The sequence below is a fragment of the Cetorhinus maximus genome, chromosome 10 (genome assembly GCF_964194155.1).
Source record: "Cetorhinus maximus chromosome 10, sCetMax3.hap1.1, whole genome shotgun sequence".
Classification (NCBI taxonomy): domain Eukaryota; kingdom Metazoa; phylum Chordata; class Chondrichthyes; order Lamniformes; family Cetorhinidae; genus Cetorhinus; species Cetorhinus maximus.
In genome coordinates, this window is record NC_135888.1 from 94865373 (window position 1) to 94879928 (window position 14556).

General features: G+C 47.0%; 1 protein-coding gene across 1 annotated transcript in view; it reads left to right on the forward strand.

Moving 5' to 3' along the window:
- The window catches only part of LOC144685849 (PH and SEC7 domain-containing protein 2-like), a 225679-nt gene that overhangs the window by 140302 nt on the left and 70821 nt on the right, over positions 1–14556 (forward strand). The window contains exon 8 of the mRNA XM_078550800.1: positions 2387–2476. Within this exon, the coding sequence (XP_078406926.1) occupies positions 2387–2476 (90 nt within the window). The remainder of the gene's footprint in view (positions 1–2386; positions 2477–14556) is intronic.

The window sequence follows — 14556 nt, forward strand, 5'->3', positions numbered from 1 at the left end:
GCCAACAGCAGTGGCCCCAACAGTCAGCTGGAAAGCTAGGGGTAACCTCACCACAGCTGTTTCTGAGAGCCCCAATATGATCCTATGTCCATTAGGCAATTAGCTTCCTGCCATCAAGACACCAGTCCCTTTCAGGGCGAATATACAGCTTCCAAGAGCTACCAGCCAATTGGAGGGTTGGCAGCTCTTTAGTGCCAGCAGTGCCACCAGGTGCAGTGGCCACTGCTGGGTTTGCAGCCAACCAGGACCAGCAAGATTGAGTAGGCCCAAGAACCCATGTAAGTGTGGTCAGGCTCGTTGGGGCCAGTCATGTAGGTCCTGGCGAGGGGGTGGGGTTGTTGGTGAGGGCATGGGGGACTTTCCACAGGGATGGCTGTTAATGCTGGGGGACACCTCCATGGGCCACAGAGTGCCTGATCATAAGTGCCTGAGCCCATAGCGGGTTCACCAGCTTTTACAGGGGGATCTCCCCACATAATGGAGAAACCACCCCCCACTGCTGCTAGAATACCAGTGGCAGTGAGAGATGCCCTTAAGTGATCCCTAATTATGGAGAGGTGGTGGTGTAGTGGTATTTTCACTGGACCGGTATTCCAAAGACCCAGGTTAATGCTCTGGGGACCCAGGTTCGAATCCCACCGTGGTAGATGGTGGAATTTAAATTCAATCAATATCTAAAAGTCTAATGATGACCATGAAACCATTGTTGATAGTCGTTAGTGGTTCGCTAATGTACTTTAGGGAAGGAAATCTGCCATCCTCACCTGGTCTGGCCTACATGTGACTCCCCACGGCAATGTGATTGACTCTTAAATGTCCTTGGAACAAGGGCAATAAATGCTAGCTAACGATGCCCACATCCCATGAGTGAATTAAAAAGAAAAAATTGGCTACTTAAGGACCTCAGTTGACTGCTGGGCAGGTAAGCTGTCCTAGACCTTCCCTGCCCCTGACTGAATTGGGTGGAGTCAGGAAGGCCTCAGGCTTTCCTTCCCAATTCTACAGCCCTCCCTGCCTTGCTACCTTCTTCTGTGATCTGTATTAAATTCCCCCCTAGTTTTCATTAGCCATTTTCGTATTTCTCTGGGCAATCATGATTAAAATTACTCCTTTTATTTTTCAATTCAATCTGGAGAGAATTATACTGAACACTACCTTCAGTAATATCCTTTTATTTTCAATACTATAATCTTGTCATTAGTCATGGCACTGATCCTTCGCCTTTGAATTCTTCATCTCTTCTGAAAATTTTGCAACACCAATATTCCATTCCCAGCACTGCCCTAACTGAAGCCAAGTTTCTGCCAAAACTATGGCATTGTGCCTCCCCCTAATAGTTGGCTCCCCTGTTTTCCAGTTTTATTCCTAATACTTCAGGCATTAATCCAATGGAGAGAATTTTCCCCCCGTTAGGGGGGTTGTGTGGGGGCGGGCACGGACCCGATCGGCACCCCTGATCGGGTCCGCACTGCCATTTTACGTGGGTGGGCCAATTAAGGCCCACCCAGCGTGACACGCACCTGGAAGCACTGTGTACTCCCTGTGCGGGCATGGGGAATTCCCTGAGTCAGCATGTGCGCAAAAGAGCGCAGAAATCTCCCTGAGGCACCTCTTTGCCTCAGGGAGATAAATTTTAAGTTTTAAAAATTTTACTAAATAAGAAAAAATTTTTAAGACATGTCCCCTCTTGTGACAGTGTCACATGAGCTGGTACATGTCAATGAACTTTAATGAAAACTTATATTTAATTATAAACTCTTCATGAAACCTCATCCCGCCCATGGATGAGGTTCCATGAAAAATGTGAAGGTCGCCTGAGCTCTTCGCCTGCCCGCCAAACTTAAGGCTGGACGGGCAGCTTTCTCAGTAGGGTTAATTAGTTAATGAATGGCTTTAACAGGCCTTCGACAGTTCGGCGGGCACACAGCCGAGTCAACTGTGCGCCCGCCGAACTGAAAATCTAAATGATGCGTGGTGACATCGGGACACACGCTCGACGTTACCCCGCGTCACTTTACGCCTCTGCGAGCGGGCCCCGCCCCCGCTCACCGAGCCGAAGATTCAGCCCAATGACACTTCAGTTCTATCTAATGTTATTCCTTAGTACTTTTATCCTATCTAGTTTGTCTTTTTTTCCTTTTGTTTTTGCAACTATATTTAACGCCTCTATCTGCTCTTGGATAAGTCTTTCTATCCCATTTATTATGGAGGTTTATATTCAGAAAGTTTTTAATTTCACTGTAACTACTTTTGTTTTAAAGTGAATTTATTGTTTTCGTTCTTAATACCTGTGTTACATATCTGAAATTTTCTTTGCTTAATTCAAACAATGCTTTGTCTAGTATTCTTGAGTTAAAATGTATTTTATTATAACTGTGTATTTCAGAATATTGGAAAAAGGATGTCATGCCAGCAGTTTATTTCTAATCTGGATGGCCTCAATGATGGGAAGGATTTTCCAAAAGATTTATTAAAGGTATTGTTCATATCAATATAATAATGGCTATGTTACACCAACCCTTTGTCACGATTGACCACACGATCCTCCTATAACATATCTTCACAGTCATTCAGCTGGATGGGACTGTACACTCCTGGTTTTGTTCTCATTTATCCATTCATAGCTAGAGAATCACTTGCAATGGGTTTTCTTCGCACTCCCACTATGTTACTTCTGGTGAAACCCAAGGATCTATCCTTGGGTCCCTCCAAATTTTCATACGTGGGTTGGTGGGGGGGTGGTGAGAGGGGGGCGGTCAGAAGTTGGAGGGGTTGGGGGGTCAGAAGTCGGTGGGGGGCTTTGAGCTTCGAATTGGGCCTGGGGGTGTAGGGTGTTGGGCCTTGGTTTAGGGCTGCAGGGGGGTGGAAGGGAGGTGTTGGGCCTCAGTTCAGATTGGGCCTGGGCAGGGGAGAGGGTGTTGGGCCTCTGGCCCCCCTGTGGGGTGTTGTCAAGCCTGGGGTTGGGCTTTGTGGGGGAGTGGATGGGAGGGTGTTGGGCCTCAGTTCTGGTTGTGCCTGGGGGGCATGGGGGAGGAGGGTGTTGGGCCTCAGGTTGGGCCAGTCCTGGGGGAAGGGGAGTGGGGTGGGGGGTAGTGCCAGGCCTTGGGTCAGTTCGGGTTGGTCCTGAGGAGTCATGGGGTGATGCCAGCTCTCAGGGGGTGGCGGCAGGGTGATGTCGGGCTTCGCGTCATGTCGCGTCGTGCTTGGGGTGTTGGGTCTCGGGTGGGTGGGGGGTGGGGTGGTGTGAGGGACAGTTTTGGGCCTTGGGTCATGTTGGGCCTGGGGGAGGGTGCCGGGTCTTGGGTCGGGTCGGGCATGGCCTGGGGAGGAGGCAGGTGTGACATTTGGGCCTGGCAGAGGCAGGGGAAGACTCCCCATGGGGGTGGCAGAAATCTTGTGGCGGGTTAGCCGGAGTGTTAGGGAGTCCCCTGGGAGGTCAGGGTGTGGCGGGGAGTCTTGTGGGTTGGGTAATCAGGGGGTGGGGGGAGACCCCTTGGGGGGGTCAGGGGTGTGGGGGGTGTTGGTCTGTGTCTCTAACATTAGTTACCCAGAAGTTAGGAGTGTTTTTAATCCTTCTAACTTTTTCTGGGTAACTATTGGTGTAACCCAGTTGGAACCATTGGAAGTTTGCGATTTAAGTTGCATTTTCAGATGGTTCCCAGTGCAGGGCAATTGCCCAGGGGAAGTTTATACTTCTGGGAAATTGCCATGCAAATCTTACTTGGGGATGCCTGAAGGGGATTCCCCAGCACATCTTTGGGGTACCCCCGACCACCCCGCCCCAATACAATACCGAGGAGCTCAGAAGTTCCAGCCCAGTGAGCTCGCTTAAAGAATATGAAATTTAACCTGAGGCCTAAATACCCTAATTATCCCTAAAATGCACACTATGCCGTATGATGTCAATCAAAATGTATTCTCCACTTTTGTACCTTCCTATTAACATCTTTCCCTGACATTTTTAAAGGCACAGTTCAGCCAAACCTTGTATAAATAATTTAATTAATAATGTAACAATAACAAATAACATAGGTTCAATATTAATAAAACTTACTGCAAGAAATTTAACTTGATTATATCTTCTCCCCTTTTGGTGTTTGGTTATCAAATCGAATTCCCTAGTTAATAGCGCAAACAGGCAACTGGGTCATAGTTTTCAACTATTAAGCTCATAGCAAGGAGATACATCACAAACTACTTGTACAGACAATTAATAAGTGGGCCACAAATAATGAGGGTGATTTATCCTGAGGCTCTTACAGCGTGGAAAGATTTGGTCTTTAATGGGGACCTGCAATTAATGAAGCATTTAAGCTCAGGAGCTCATTAAGTTCTTACCATTCTATGATACTGTACATTTTGTGCATCAATGAATAGCAATTCTGTAATTTGACAGATGTTTCAATTCTTTGAAGTTACACATTTATTTAACATGATTACAACAACATTTTAGCTTATGAAACTTTATAACAACAGCACCAATTTGTATGTATATAGGTGATCATCTTGTTTATATCAATTGAGCGTGACTAATTCACTTGTCTGGCCTGCTAGAGTTAACCTGGTAATTATAAGTTTTGTTGTAAAAGTTGGCATTAAAGTTATAAACTTTTCTAAAGAAGCATTGACAATTAAGAACATTTTTTTCCTTACATTAGTTTTTGTTACAATGAAGGGTGCTATTTGCCCATCTTAATGTTTTTGCAAGACATTTCTGCAGTAATGTTGCTTGCTGCTGCTGTTGAAATTGCAGCAAAGATGAAGATGGGAATTCTTTAAAAGATCTGATTTAGATGCGGTAAATGAGTTCCTGAGGCGACATTAAGTGGAAGTATGATGACACCTGAGGCTTTGGGGGTAGGATGGGGGTTGCTTATTTAAATAGCCTCCTGCTCAAAATAGCCAAGACTTGCTGTTCACCCCTTGTGCCACAGCGGTACCACGTCTGACTCCAGATCTGAAGGTTATATGTTCAAATCACGTCAGGCTCACGGAGTTTCACTACAGCTGAAGTTCCTGAATTTTATATCTGGACAAAGTTCATTGTTTGGGGATGTTCACAAGATGATGAATTTTAAAAGCATTTACAGCTCCATCTGAAAATTAAATTAGGCAGCCCTTCAGATCAAGGTGCCTAACCTGATCTCAGTTGCTTATAGCCTGTTTTAACATGCACAAAAGGAATAGCTATAATTGATTATGTCTGCATCCCCAGCACCCACATCTCTATTCTGATGCTGCTCTGAGCATATAAGAGGAAACCTAGATTTATTGTTTCTACTTCATTAGACAGGCTGGCGCACAGCTATGTGATCTGTTGAAGCCAGGGTGCATCTCTAAAGCTGAGGAAAGATATCCAAAATAATCACTGTCTTGTAAGAATGCTGGATTTCAGTATTCTGTCAAATATTTACCAAGGAACCAGACAAATTCATACTAAGGTTACATCTGGGTGTCTTGCCTCCCAGGATTAGTCTAGGGATGGACAATTCCCCACTTGGCTCACCAAAATGTCTTTGATTTAGCTCAGTTGAGATCAAATTGAATTTATTTTCCTAAAATCTAATTTATTGAATTAGATTACACTCCAGCTGCTGAAGAAATAATTCTTTCTTGCCAAATTGCCAAGGTAGGTGATAGACCACACTATTGGTTACAAATCACAAAATTAATGTTGGGCACACCAAGGCTTAACAGAGATGTATAAATGTAATCAGAGTTATCTATGAGTTAAGCAGCAAATTATTAATGGACAAAATTACTGAACGAAATCCTTTTTGGCAGTGGGGTTGTCCATTTTATTTGGATTTTCAGTTCTTTCTACACGCACATTAGACATGAGTGACAATACCTGAGCTGACTTCAATCTTGTCATTTTCTGACCTCAAAACTTTGATAAAGTTAAATGACTCTTTCCCTACCTGCAACTGCCTCAAACAGCCTCAGCAACTGGTATTTTACTTCTTGTCCAAACATGCCTTACATGTAAAGGCACACTTCTGCCTCTGCAGGATAAGGTTCTTAATGAAAACCTAAATAAACTAGCCAAGAGATTGCTACTTATGCAAAGACAAAAAGAAACAGCATTCTCTCTCTAAAAGGGAAACCAAGACCTGCATTTACATAGCAATTTTCACAACCATCTCAAAGTGCTTTATAGTTAATGAAGTATGCAGGAACCAATTTATGTACAGTAAACTCCAACAAACTGCAATGTGACAATAACTAGATAATCAGTTTTTTGGTAATATTTATTGAGGGATAAATATTGGCCAGGATGCCATCTGCTCCCTATAAGACTGACTGGCAAATCTTGACAAAAGCAGAAACCTAGAAAAACTGGGTCTCGGCCATTTTCTAAAGGGTCATATCATAGTATGGACAGAAGTTGGGTGGTTCCCTCATGGATTTTCATGCCTAAAGTTGGGCAGAGCTTCGACAAAGTACAACAATCACTCCTTAGCAGTCCATGACCAGAGATCCCACTCCTCACTTTTATTCTGTCGTAGTGCTGATATATTTGATGGGAAAGACAGAAGGTGGAATTTTCTGTGCCCACTGACATCAGCCATGTACGGCGGCGAGTGGACAATATGGCGAGAAGGCCAAAAATCAGTTTCATGACATTGTGAAACCAGTTTGTGATCGTCCACTCAGCACATCGACAGCGGGCCACGTTTCCCGCCACCGGATGTCGGGAACACGGTATTACATCTGCATATCATTATAAGGCCAGCCCGCCAGAATCATTCCGTCCCCCGGCTGGATCGTCCACTCAGCCAACGTATTTCACAACAACATATATAAGGTGTGCACTTGGCGTGATGCACCTTGAGGGGAACTCGGAGGTGAGTGCACAGTGACGTTGCGCAGCGCTTGTGAGGGTCGCCTGTTGGATTTCAAGGTTGGGGCAACTTCAGGGGAGGTGGGGGCAAGGGCTGCCCTGCAGTTGAGGCAACTTGCGGGGGGGGGTGCAAGGGCTGCCCTGCGGTTGAGGGACTTGGTAAGGGGAGGGGCAAGGGTCACCCTGTGGTTGAGCGACTTGGCCGGGAGGCTGAGGAGGCAAGGGCTGCCCTGTGGTTGAAGATAGTGCACAAGCACATGCAGGGCAGAGGGGAGGGAAGCGGTCACACATTAGGGAAACCTTGTAAAGTGACCATTCCTCCGCAGCTGAGACAGTTCAGACGCAGCCATATTGACATGCATGAAGCTGGGCCTCTAGTTTATCTGCCCACTCAAGCAATGCAGAGGCATGAAAGCGCCACCAAGTGCCCCAGAGCTTTTCACCCCTCAGGCAAAGACTGCAAACTAATGAGCATTTTAGTGGACTATAGAACGGTTGGATGACTGGGCACGTTGTACAATCCCCATGCTAAAGCTGGCCATGGAGCAGCCATTAGTGGAAGTGCTCACAGCACCTGGAAAAGTCATCCCGTTTTGGAACAGCCTCCCCCATGGTTCAAGTTGACAGCGCAGCCTTGCAGTTCGGTTTAGGAGAATGCCTGCACCTGAGCTGAGAACACAACATGCAGACCAGTGCACAAAGCTGCCGCCAATCGGTCAGGTGGAGTGGGGCGGAGGAGGGTAGTGTTTCGGGCAGCCATGCAGCGTGCTAAACTCTGGCCATCTAAATGGTGGCCAACATACTCCAGGATGCATTAAGAGGCCTTCGGACTTAACCAAGAGGGGTTCTTAGAATACCCAAGCTAACCCACATATCTCTCTCTTTCATCCTGCAGGAGGAGTACATCAGGAGCATGGAGACTAGTGAACTAGCTGTATGCCTCACAGCGGAGCTGGAGATGAAGGAGAAGACACTGACGGAGGCGCCTGGCTGCGCAGATGGAGGAGCAACACCCTCAGGAAGAAGGGGTCGCTGGGGCTCCCGCACATGCTGTCGAAGAGCCACAACGAGCTGCCACTGGTCGGCACCTAGCTAGACCCAAGGTCTTTAGATGCCTCCTTTCATTCCTGCAGATGACTGAGAACCAGTGTCACTGAAGACTGCGCATGTCTAGGGAACTGGTCAGTTACATCTGCCAGCTGCTGCAGGATTTGGCGCCATGGGGACATGGAGGGAATCCACTGCCCGTGGCCATGACAGTGACTGCAGTGCTCTATTTCTACGCCAGTGGCTCTTTTCAGGGCTCTACAAGTGACTTCTGTGGGATGTCACAAGCCTCCACCCACAAATGCATCCATGAGTTCATGGATACCATCTTCGCAAGGGCACACAACTTTGTGCATTAAGAAAGCCAGGATGCAAGAGCGATTGGATCTGCCTAGAGCTCAGGCTTCCCATATGTTCAGGGTGCCATCAATTGCACTTCCGTGGCACTCAGATCTCCGTTGCAACAAACAGTCAACTATGTCAACCGCAAGGGCTTCCATTCGCTGAATGTGCGACCACCACAAGCGCATTCTGCAGGTCTGCACACTGTTTCCAGGGAGTGTCCATGACTCCTACATTCTCATTCAGTCACAGATCCCTGACATCTTCCAGGGTCCACAGGCACTGTAGGGATCGCTCCTCAGAGACAAGGGCTACCCGCAGAGGACGTGGCTGATGATGATGTAATGATGATGATGCCTCAGATTACAGCAGAGCGAAGGCATGACGTGGCTCATGCTGCACCTTGCAACTTGGTGGGGCAAACCACCGGGATGCTGAAAATAAGGTTCCGATGCCTAGACCAGTCTGATGGAGCCCTGCAAATAGTCCACAGAGGGTGTCACGCATTGTCGTCACCTGCTGTGCCCTTTACATTCTGGCACTGCATTGAGGAGAAGAGCTGGCTGACAAGGAGATGGGGGGTTAGCATGTCTCCTCCGATGAGGAGGACATCGACAGGGATGAGGGTGAGGAGGTCCTCGGAGATGATGATGACAGTGATGTGGCTCTCACACTGGTCAAATGAGACAGGTGTGCTCGGGAGGCCCTCATAGCTGCAAGATTTGTCGAGGATGATGACGACATGCAGTGAGGAGACACAATAGATCCTCACATTGCATCTATGAACGTTTGACTCTAGTTTGACTTATGGCAGTGCACATACCCTCTGTGATAATGCTCCTGTCATGGAGATACAGTGGAGGCCCTAATAGTCGCTCGTTTGCAGGAGGATGATGATGACATGCAGTGAGAACACTCCATACATTTTCACATAGCCTCTGAGAATGCCTGACTCCTGTCTGGCTGAAGGCAGCTCACTTGCGCTCTGTGATCAGGATCATATCATGGAGACGCAGCCATGAAACTTTAAACACACCTGATCCTTTGTCCACCTTCAGCACCTGACCCCTTCAGGAGCACAGCATCACTGGTCACAGATGCTGAAGAGATGGAGGCCAGCCCCACCTGAAAGGCGCTGAGATCACACAGAGAGAATGACAGAACTCGGTGACACCTGCCCACGACATTCTGGCAGCAATGACAACCACCATCGAGGTGCAGGCATCACTAATGTGTCCAGGGACCATCACTTTGGTCTGAAGGCTGCACAAAGCACAGGGAAGAGGCCCTGGACTGAGACACCTACCTTTGCCTTGTGCAGCAACCAAGGTTTCACATCTGAATGGCATGGACACTGCTCATCAGAACAAGGAGCCATAGGTAGGGAGACATTGTTGACAGTTTATTTACAATAGTGAACATTATGTACAAGTGATTAACACCCATGCCCAGGCTGTGCAACTTCAGCTGTGGCTCAGTTCATAGCATCCTCGCCTTTGAATCAGAGGGTTGTGGGTTCATGTCCCACTCCCGGAAAACCAAGAACTGTGATTGTACTCGAAAAGAGTTGCAATCTGTGACTGTTGATAACTCGAAAGAGTTTCAACTGTGGCTCAGTTCATAGCACCCTCGCCTTTGAATTAGAGGGTTGTGGGTTCATGTCCCACTCCCGGAAAACCAAGAACTGTGGTTATACTCGAAAGAAGTTGCAATCTGTGACTGTTGGTAACTCGAAAGAGTTTCAGCTATGGTTCAGTTCATAGCACCCTCGCCTTTGAATCAGAGGGTTGTGGGTTCATGTCCCACTCCCGGAAACCAAGAACTGTGATTGTACTCGAAAGAGTTGCAATCTGTGACTGTTGATAACTCGAAAGAGTTTCAGCTGTGGCTCAGTTCATAGCACCCTCGCCTTTGAATCAGAAGGTTGTGGGTTCATATCCCACTCCCGGAAACCAAGAACTGTGAATGTACTCGAGAGAGTTACATGCGATCTGTTGATAACTCGAATGAGTTACATCTTCTTAACCTTCCCAACACTGCTGGTACGTCCTGGTGCTCCCTGCACATCCACAGTGGAGATGGAGGCAGCTACTGACTGCTATGCCCTGTCTGTGATGAGCTTGATGGGCGTCCTCTGGAGGGTCGAGACCTGGAGTGTCCTGACCTGCTTTCGGGGTCCTGCTGTGCAACAGTGGCACCCTCCTCTCCCTGTGGAGCTGGAGGTACTGGGGCCACAGGAAGAGGGGATTTGGATGGGCTAGACATTCCTGGAGTCTCCTGGGTGGATGACCCCAGGAGTGTACCTGCTGATCCTCCTACTTATGGGTGCCCAAGGGCCACTGACTGACTCCTTGAGGAGAAGGGGAATCTGGAGTGAGATCAAGCTGTCCCGCACTCTTATGTACACATTGTTGGAGGCCAACTATGGCGTCAGCGATGGAGTTCAGTCCGTGGAGCAGTGTAGGAGCGACGTCCTGGATCAAGGTCTCCGTGGCTGCTGCCAGTGTTGACCTCGTTGCATTGCAATGCCGGCACAATTACCTCAGCCTGAAGGTGGACAGACTCCTCCATAGTGCCTTGCAATCTGAGGAGTGCAGCGGACACCCCTTCCTGATGTTCCCGAGCTTGTCTTTGCAGCTCTAGCAACTGTGACATGACCGAGTCCAGAGGCTCGTCATCTGACTTGGACTCAGCAAACTTCTGGCCTCCAGCAACCCTCCAAATGCTGAGGACCTGGGAAGTCCCTGCCACCGCTACTGATCCCAGGACTACTCTAAAGCTAGATCCAACCGAGGTGTGTGTCTCTGCGCTGGTGGCGGGTGTGGGTGAGCGTTGTGATGGGTCTTCAGTGAGGATGCCTCAGATTCCCCTTCTGTGGTTTTTTGGGGCTTGATTGGAGGCCCTGGGTCATGGACTCTGTTGGTTGTTTCCCAGATGTGCCTATGAAAGCAAGGAGAGATAATTAGTGCATGACAGGGCACTGCAGAATAGGACACATCACTTACAGCATGGTTGTCTGATAGATGTTGCACTGCTGGATCCTCACTTGGTAGAGCACCGCTGACCTCATCGTCAGCACAGGAGTGATCCAGATCCTCACTGGCCAGCACTTTCAAAGTCCGTATGACCTTGATTTCAGGTATTCCTCCACCAATCTGTGACCTCTCCCTCTTGTTTTGTGCCAGCTTGTTCTGCATGAATAGAGAAGGAGAGAGCGTATGCAGGACGCCTGCCAGGCCAGCTGATAAGTATAAAAGCAAAATACTGCGGATGCTGGAAATCTGAAACAAAAACAAAAATAACTGGAAAAACCCAGCAGGTCTGACAGCATCTGCGGAGAGGAATACAGTTAACGTTTCGAGTCCGTATGACTCTTCATCTGATGAAGAGTCATACGGACTTGAAACGTTAACTGTATTCCTCTCCACAGATGCTGTCAGAGCAGTTGATAAGTATATCTGGCATGTGCGGGTGGTGAATGGTCCCTTGCTAGGGATGAGGACAATGAAGGTGTGCGTGAGAGTATGAATGGTGATATCCCTTGAACTGGCAGTGAGTGACGGCCCTGAGGATGCGTGATGGGTTTGTGAGTGTGTAAGTTGAGAGTGATGAGAAGAGTGACTTGCCCTGGCGGAACAAAAGAGGTCATTCATCCTCTTGTGACACTGGGTGCCTGTCCTCTTTCGCAGGGTATTGACCACGGGCAGCCCACCGCCTCCCATGCTGGATTGGTGATGCCGCTGCCCCTCCTGCAGCCAGAGCGGGGTTAGAACACTTCACAGCGGGGCCTCCACGGCTTCCAAAAGGCGCTTGAGGGGCACATCACTAAACTTGGTGTGGCGGGTGACTGCAGTCTTTTTGCCTTTCGGGCCGTCCTGTCTCTATGCAGCAGTCCTGGGCCAGATGTACTGAGAGGTGTGTGCGTGGCTGTACTTTAAATATGGCACCCGGCATAATGAAATGGTGAAGCGATGGCGTGGTGGACGAATGAGAGCCTCCCCGTCATCAAAACGGCATGTTTCCTGGGAATGCATAATTAATTCGGCAGGTCTGGGATGATACGGCGTGAGAAGCCGCCATTGTGGCCGGCGGGTAAAACGTTGTTTTCCCTGCCTGCTACTTCACTTAGTGCAGACCTGGGACAATTCCACCCAGAGCTTTTCTTCATGAAAATCTAAGTCAAAATGATTATTGGCCCAAACTATAAAGTTAGAAATAATTGCATTCGCAATGGATGGAATTGAAGGATATGGATGGGCACCAATATCTATAGTTGGAACTTGTTTAAAAACAAAGTGTTAGCATGTATTTAAACTTCATGGACAAATGTTGTAGATGGTATTAAGCTTACAGATGAGCACTTGGGACATATCACCACTCTGACAGCAATCGTGGCCCATGGATTCATGAATGTGGGCCTCAGCACATTTATGCATTGACAACCCACACTGACCTTGCAGATACCTATCTAAGCCTGCTCTTCTGAGCAGCTGAGTGATAAGTCATCATTGGGGCCCAACTGCTATCTTACCCAAAGAAAATCATGCTTTGAACCATTTTTTAATTTACTAGTTTTCAGCGTATTTTAAATGCTGAACCCTGTTACTGACCCTTTTTTTGACATTATTATGAAAATTGCTTTCCACCATTTTCTTTTTTAATAAAAAAGCTTTTTTCGTTTTAATAGTATGTTTTTGTGGAATCTGAAATAGCTAAATTCTATCCTAATTCCCTGGAATTCAAGCTGTAACTGAAGCAAGACTTCACTGTTACACAAGAACTGAAGAAAGCTACATGAAGTATTTATTGTATAAACTTTCAGGGGAGCTTAAGAAATGTCAAGGCATTTAAGTGAAGAGTTCTATGTGATAGCAAGCCAAATTAAAATTAGTGATGGAGGTTGGATTTCAAATGCAGTATTTCATGGCTAGAATGGCCGAAGATTAATAAAGGCATGCTGGGATGATTGCCAAGCACCAAGGATGGACTACCCACACCTGGCATTATTTCTTCAATCAAATCCACATGTGCTGGCACAATTACCTGACAATGATCCTGGGATAAAAACAAAAAGCTAAAAGCTACTGCGGATGCTGGAAATCCAAAACAAAAACAGAATTACCTGGAAAAACTCAGCAGGTCTGGCAGCATCGGCGGAAAAGAAATCAGTTAACGTTTCGAGCCTTCATGGCCCTTCGGCAGAACTGAAGCATAGTTAAGAGAAGGGAGAAATATAAACTGGTTTAAGGTGGGGGGTGGGCGGGGGGGGAGAGAGACGTTGAGGGTGTGGTGATTGTGGAGATGAGCAGATAATCAAAAGATGTCACAGACAAAAGGCTCAAAGAGGTGTTGAAGGTGGTGATATTTGTCTAAGAAAAGTGCTAATTAAGAAAGGAAGACAGGATATTCAAAGTACAGCTCTAGTGGGGGTGGGGTGGAAAGACTAACAAGGTTTTAGTTTTAGATTTAAAAATAATGGAAATAGGTGGGGAAAGAAGAAAAGAAGAATCTATATAAATTATTGAAAAAAAAAGGTGGGGGGGGGGTAGAAACGGGGTGGGGATGGGGGGAGGGGGAGTTTAAGATCTAAAGTTGTTGAATTCAATATTCAGCCCGGAAGGCTGTAAAGTGCCTAGTCGGAAGATGAGGTGCTGTTCCTCCAGTTTGCGTTGGGCTTCACTGAAACAATGCAGCAAGCCAAGGACAGACATGTGGGCAAGAGAACAGGGTGGAGTGTTAAAATGGCAAGCGACAGGGAGGCTGGCTTTGCTGGCTCTAGTTAACCCAAAACCAGTTGTAAATTTAATGATTCATGTGGCAAGGATAGTTCCACTGCCAGTCAAAGTAACCTCCTCCTCAGATTTTATGCCTTTACTTTCTTCCAGGTCAATATAAGGAGCATCTGCAGTATTAGTCAATAGGCTGGTCCATATATGTACCAAACAAGTGACTGATGCATAGGTCAACCTGGCCAGTGCTTTAATTTCCTTTCCCACTGACAGCAGTAGCAATATGACAAGCTGCCAGTATCTATATCACAGCAGGTAAAATATTGATGGTAACTACCTGGACATTTGCGGATCAACTTTGGTCAATAAGTGACTATGGGGTTAGGTGGTGCCAGTTTGATTGTTGAACATCTGGATGTGCTGGAATATGGGCATAAATGATAAACACCAAAAAAGCTGCAAGCTTATGTAAGGGCTTGGCTTGGATCAGTAGTAAATGTGGAACAATTTGGTAGGTAATATTTAGTATTATGCATATTTGAAATATCTTCCTGGTTGAATAGTCTTACTCAAAGGAAATTTTGTAAGGTGTGC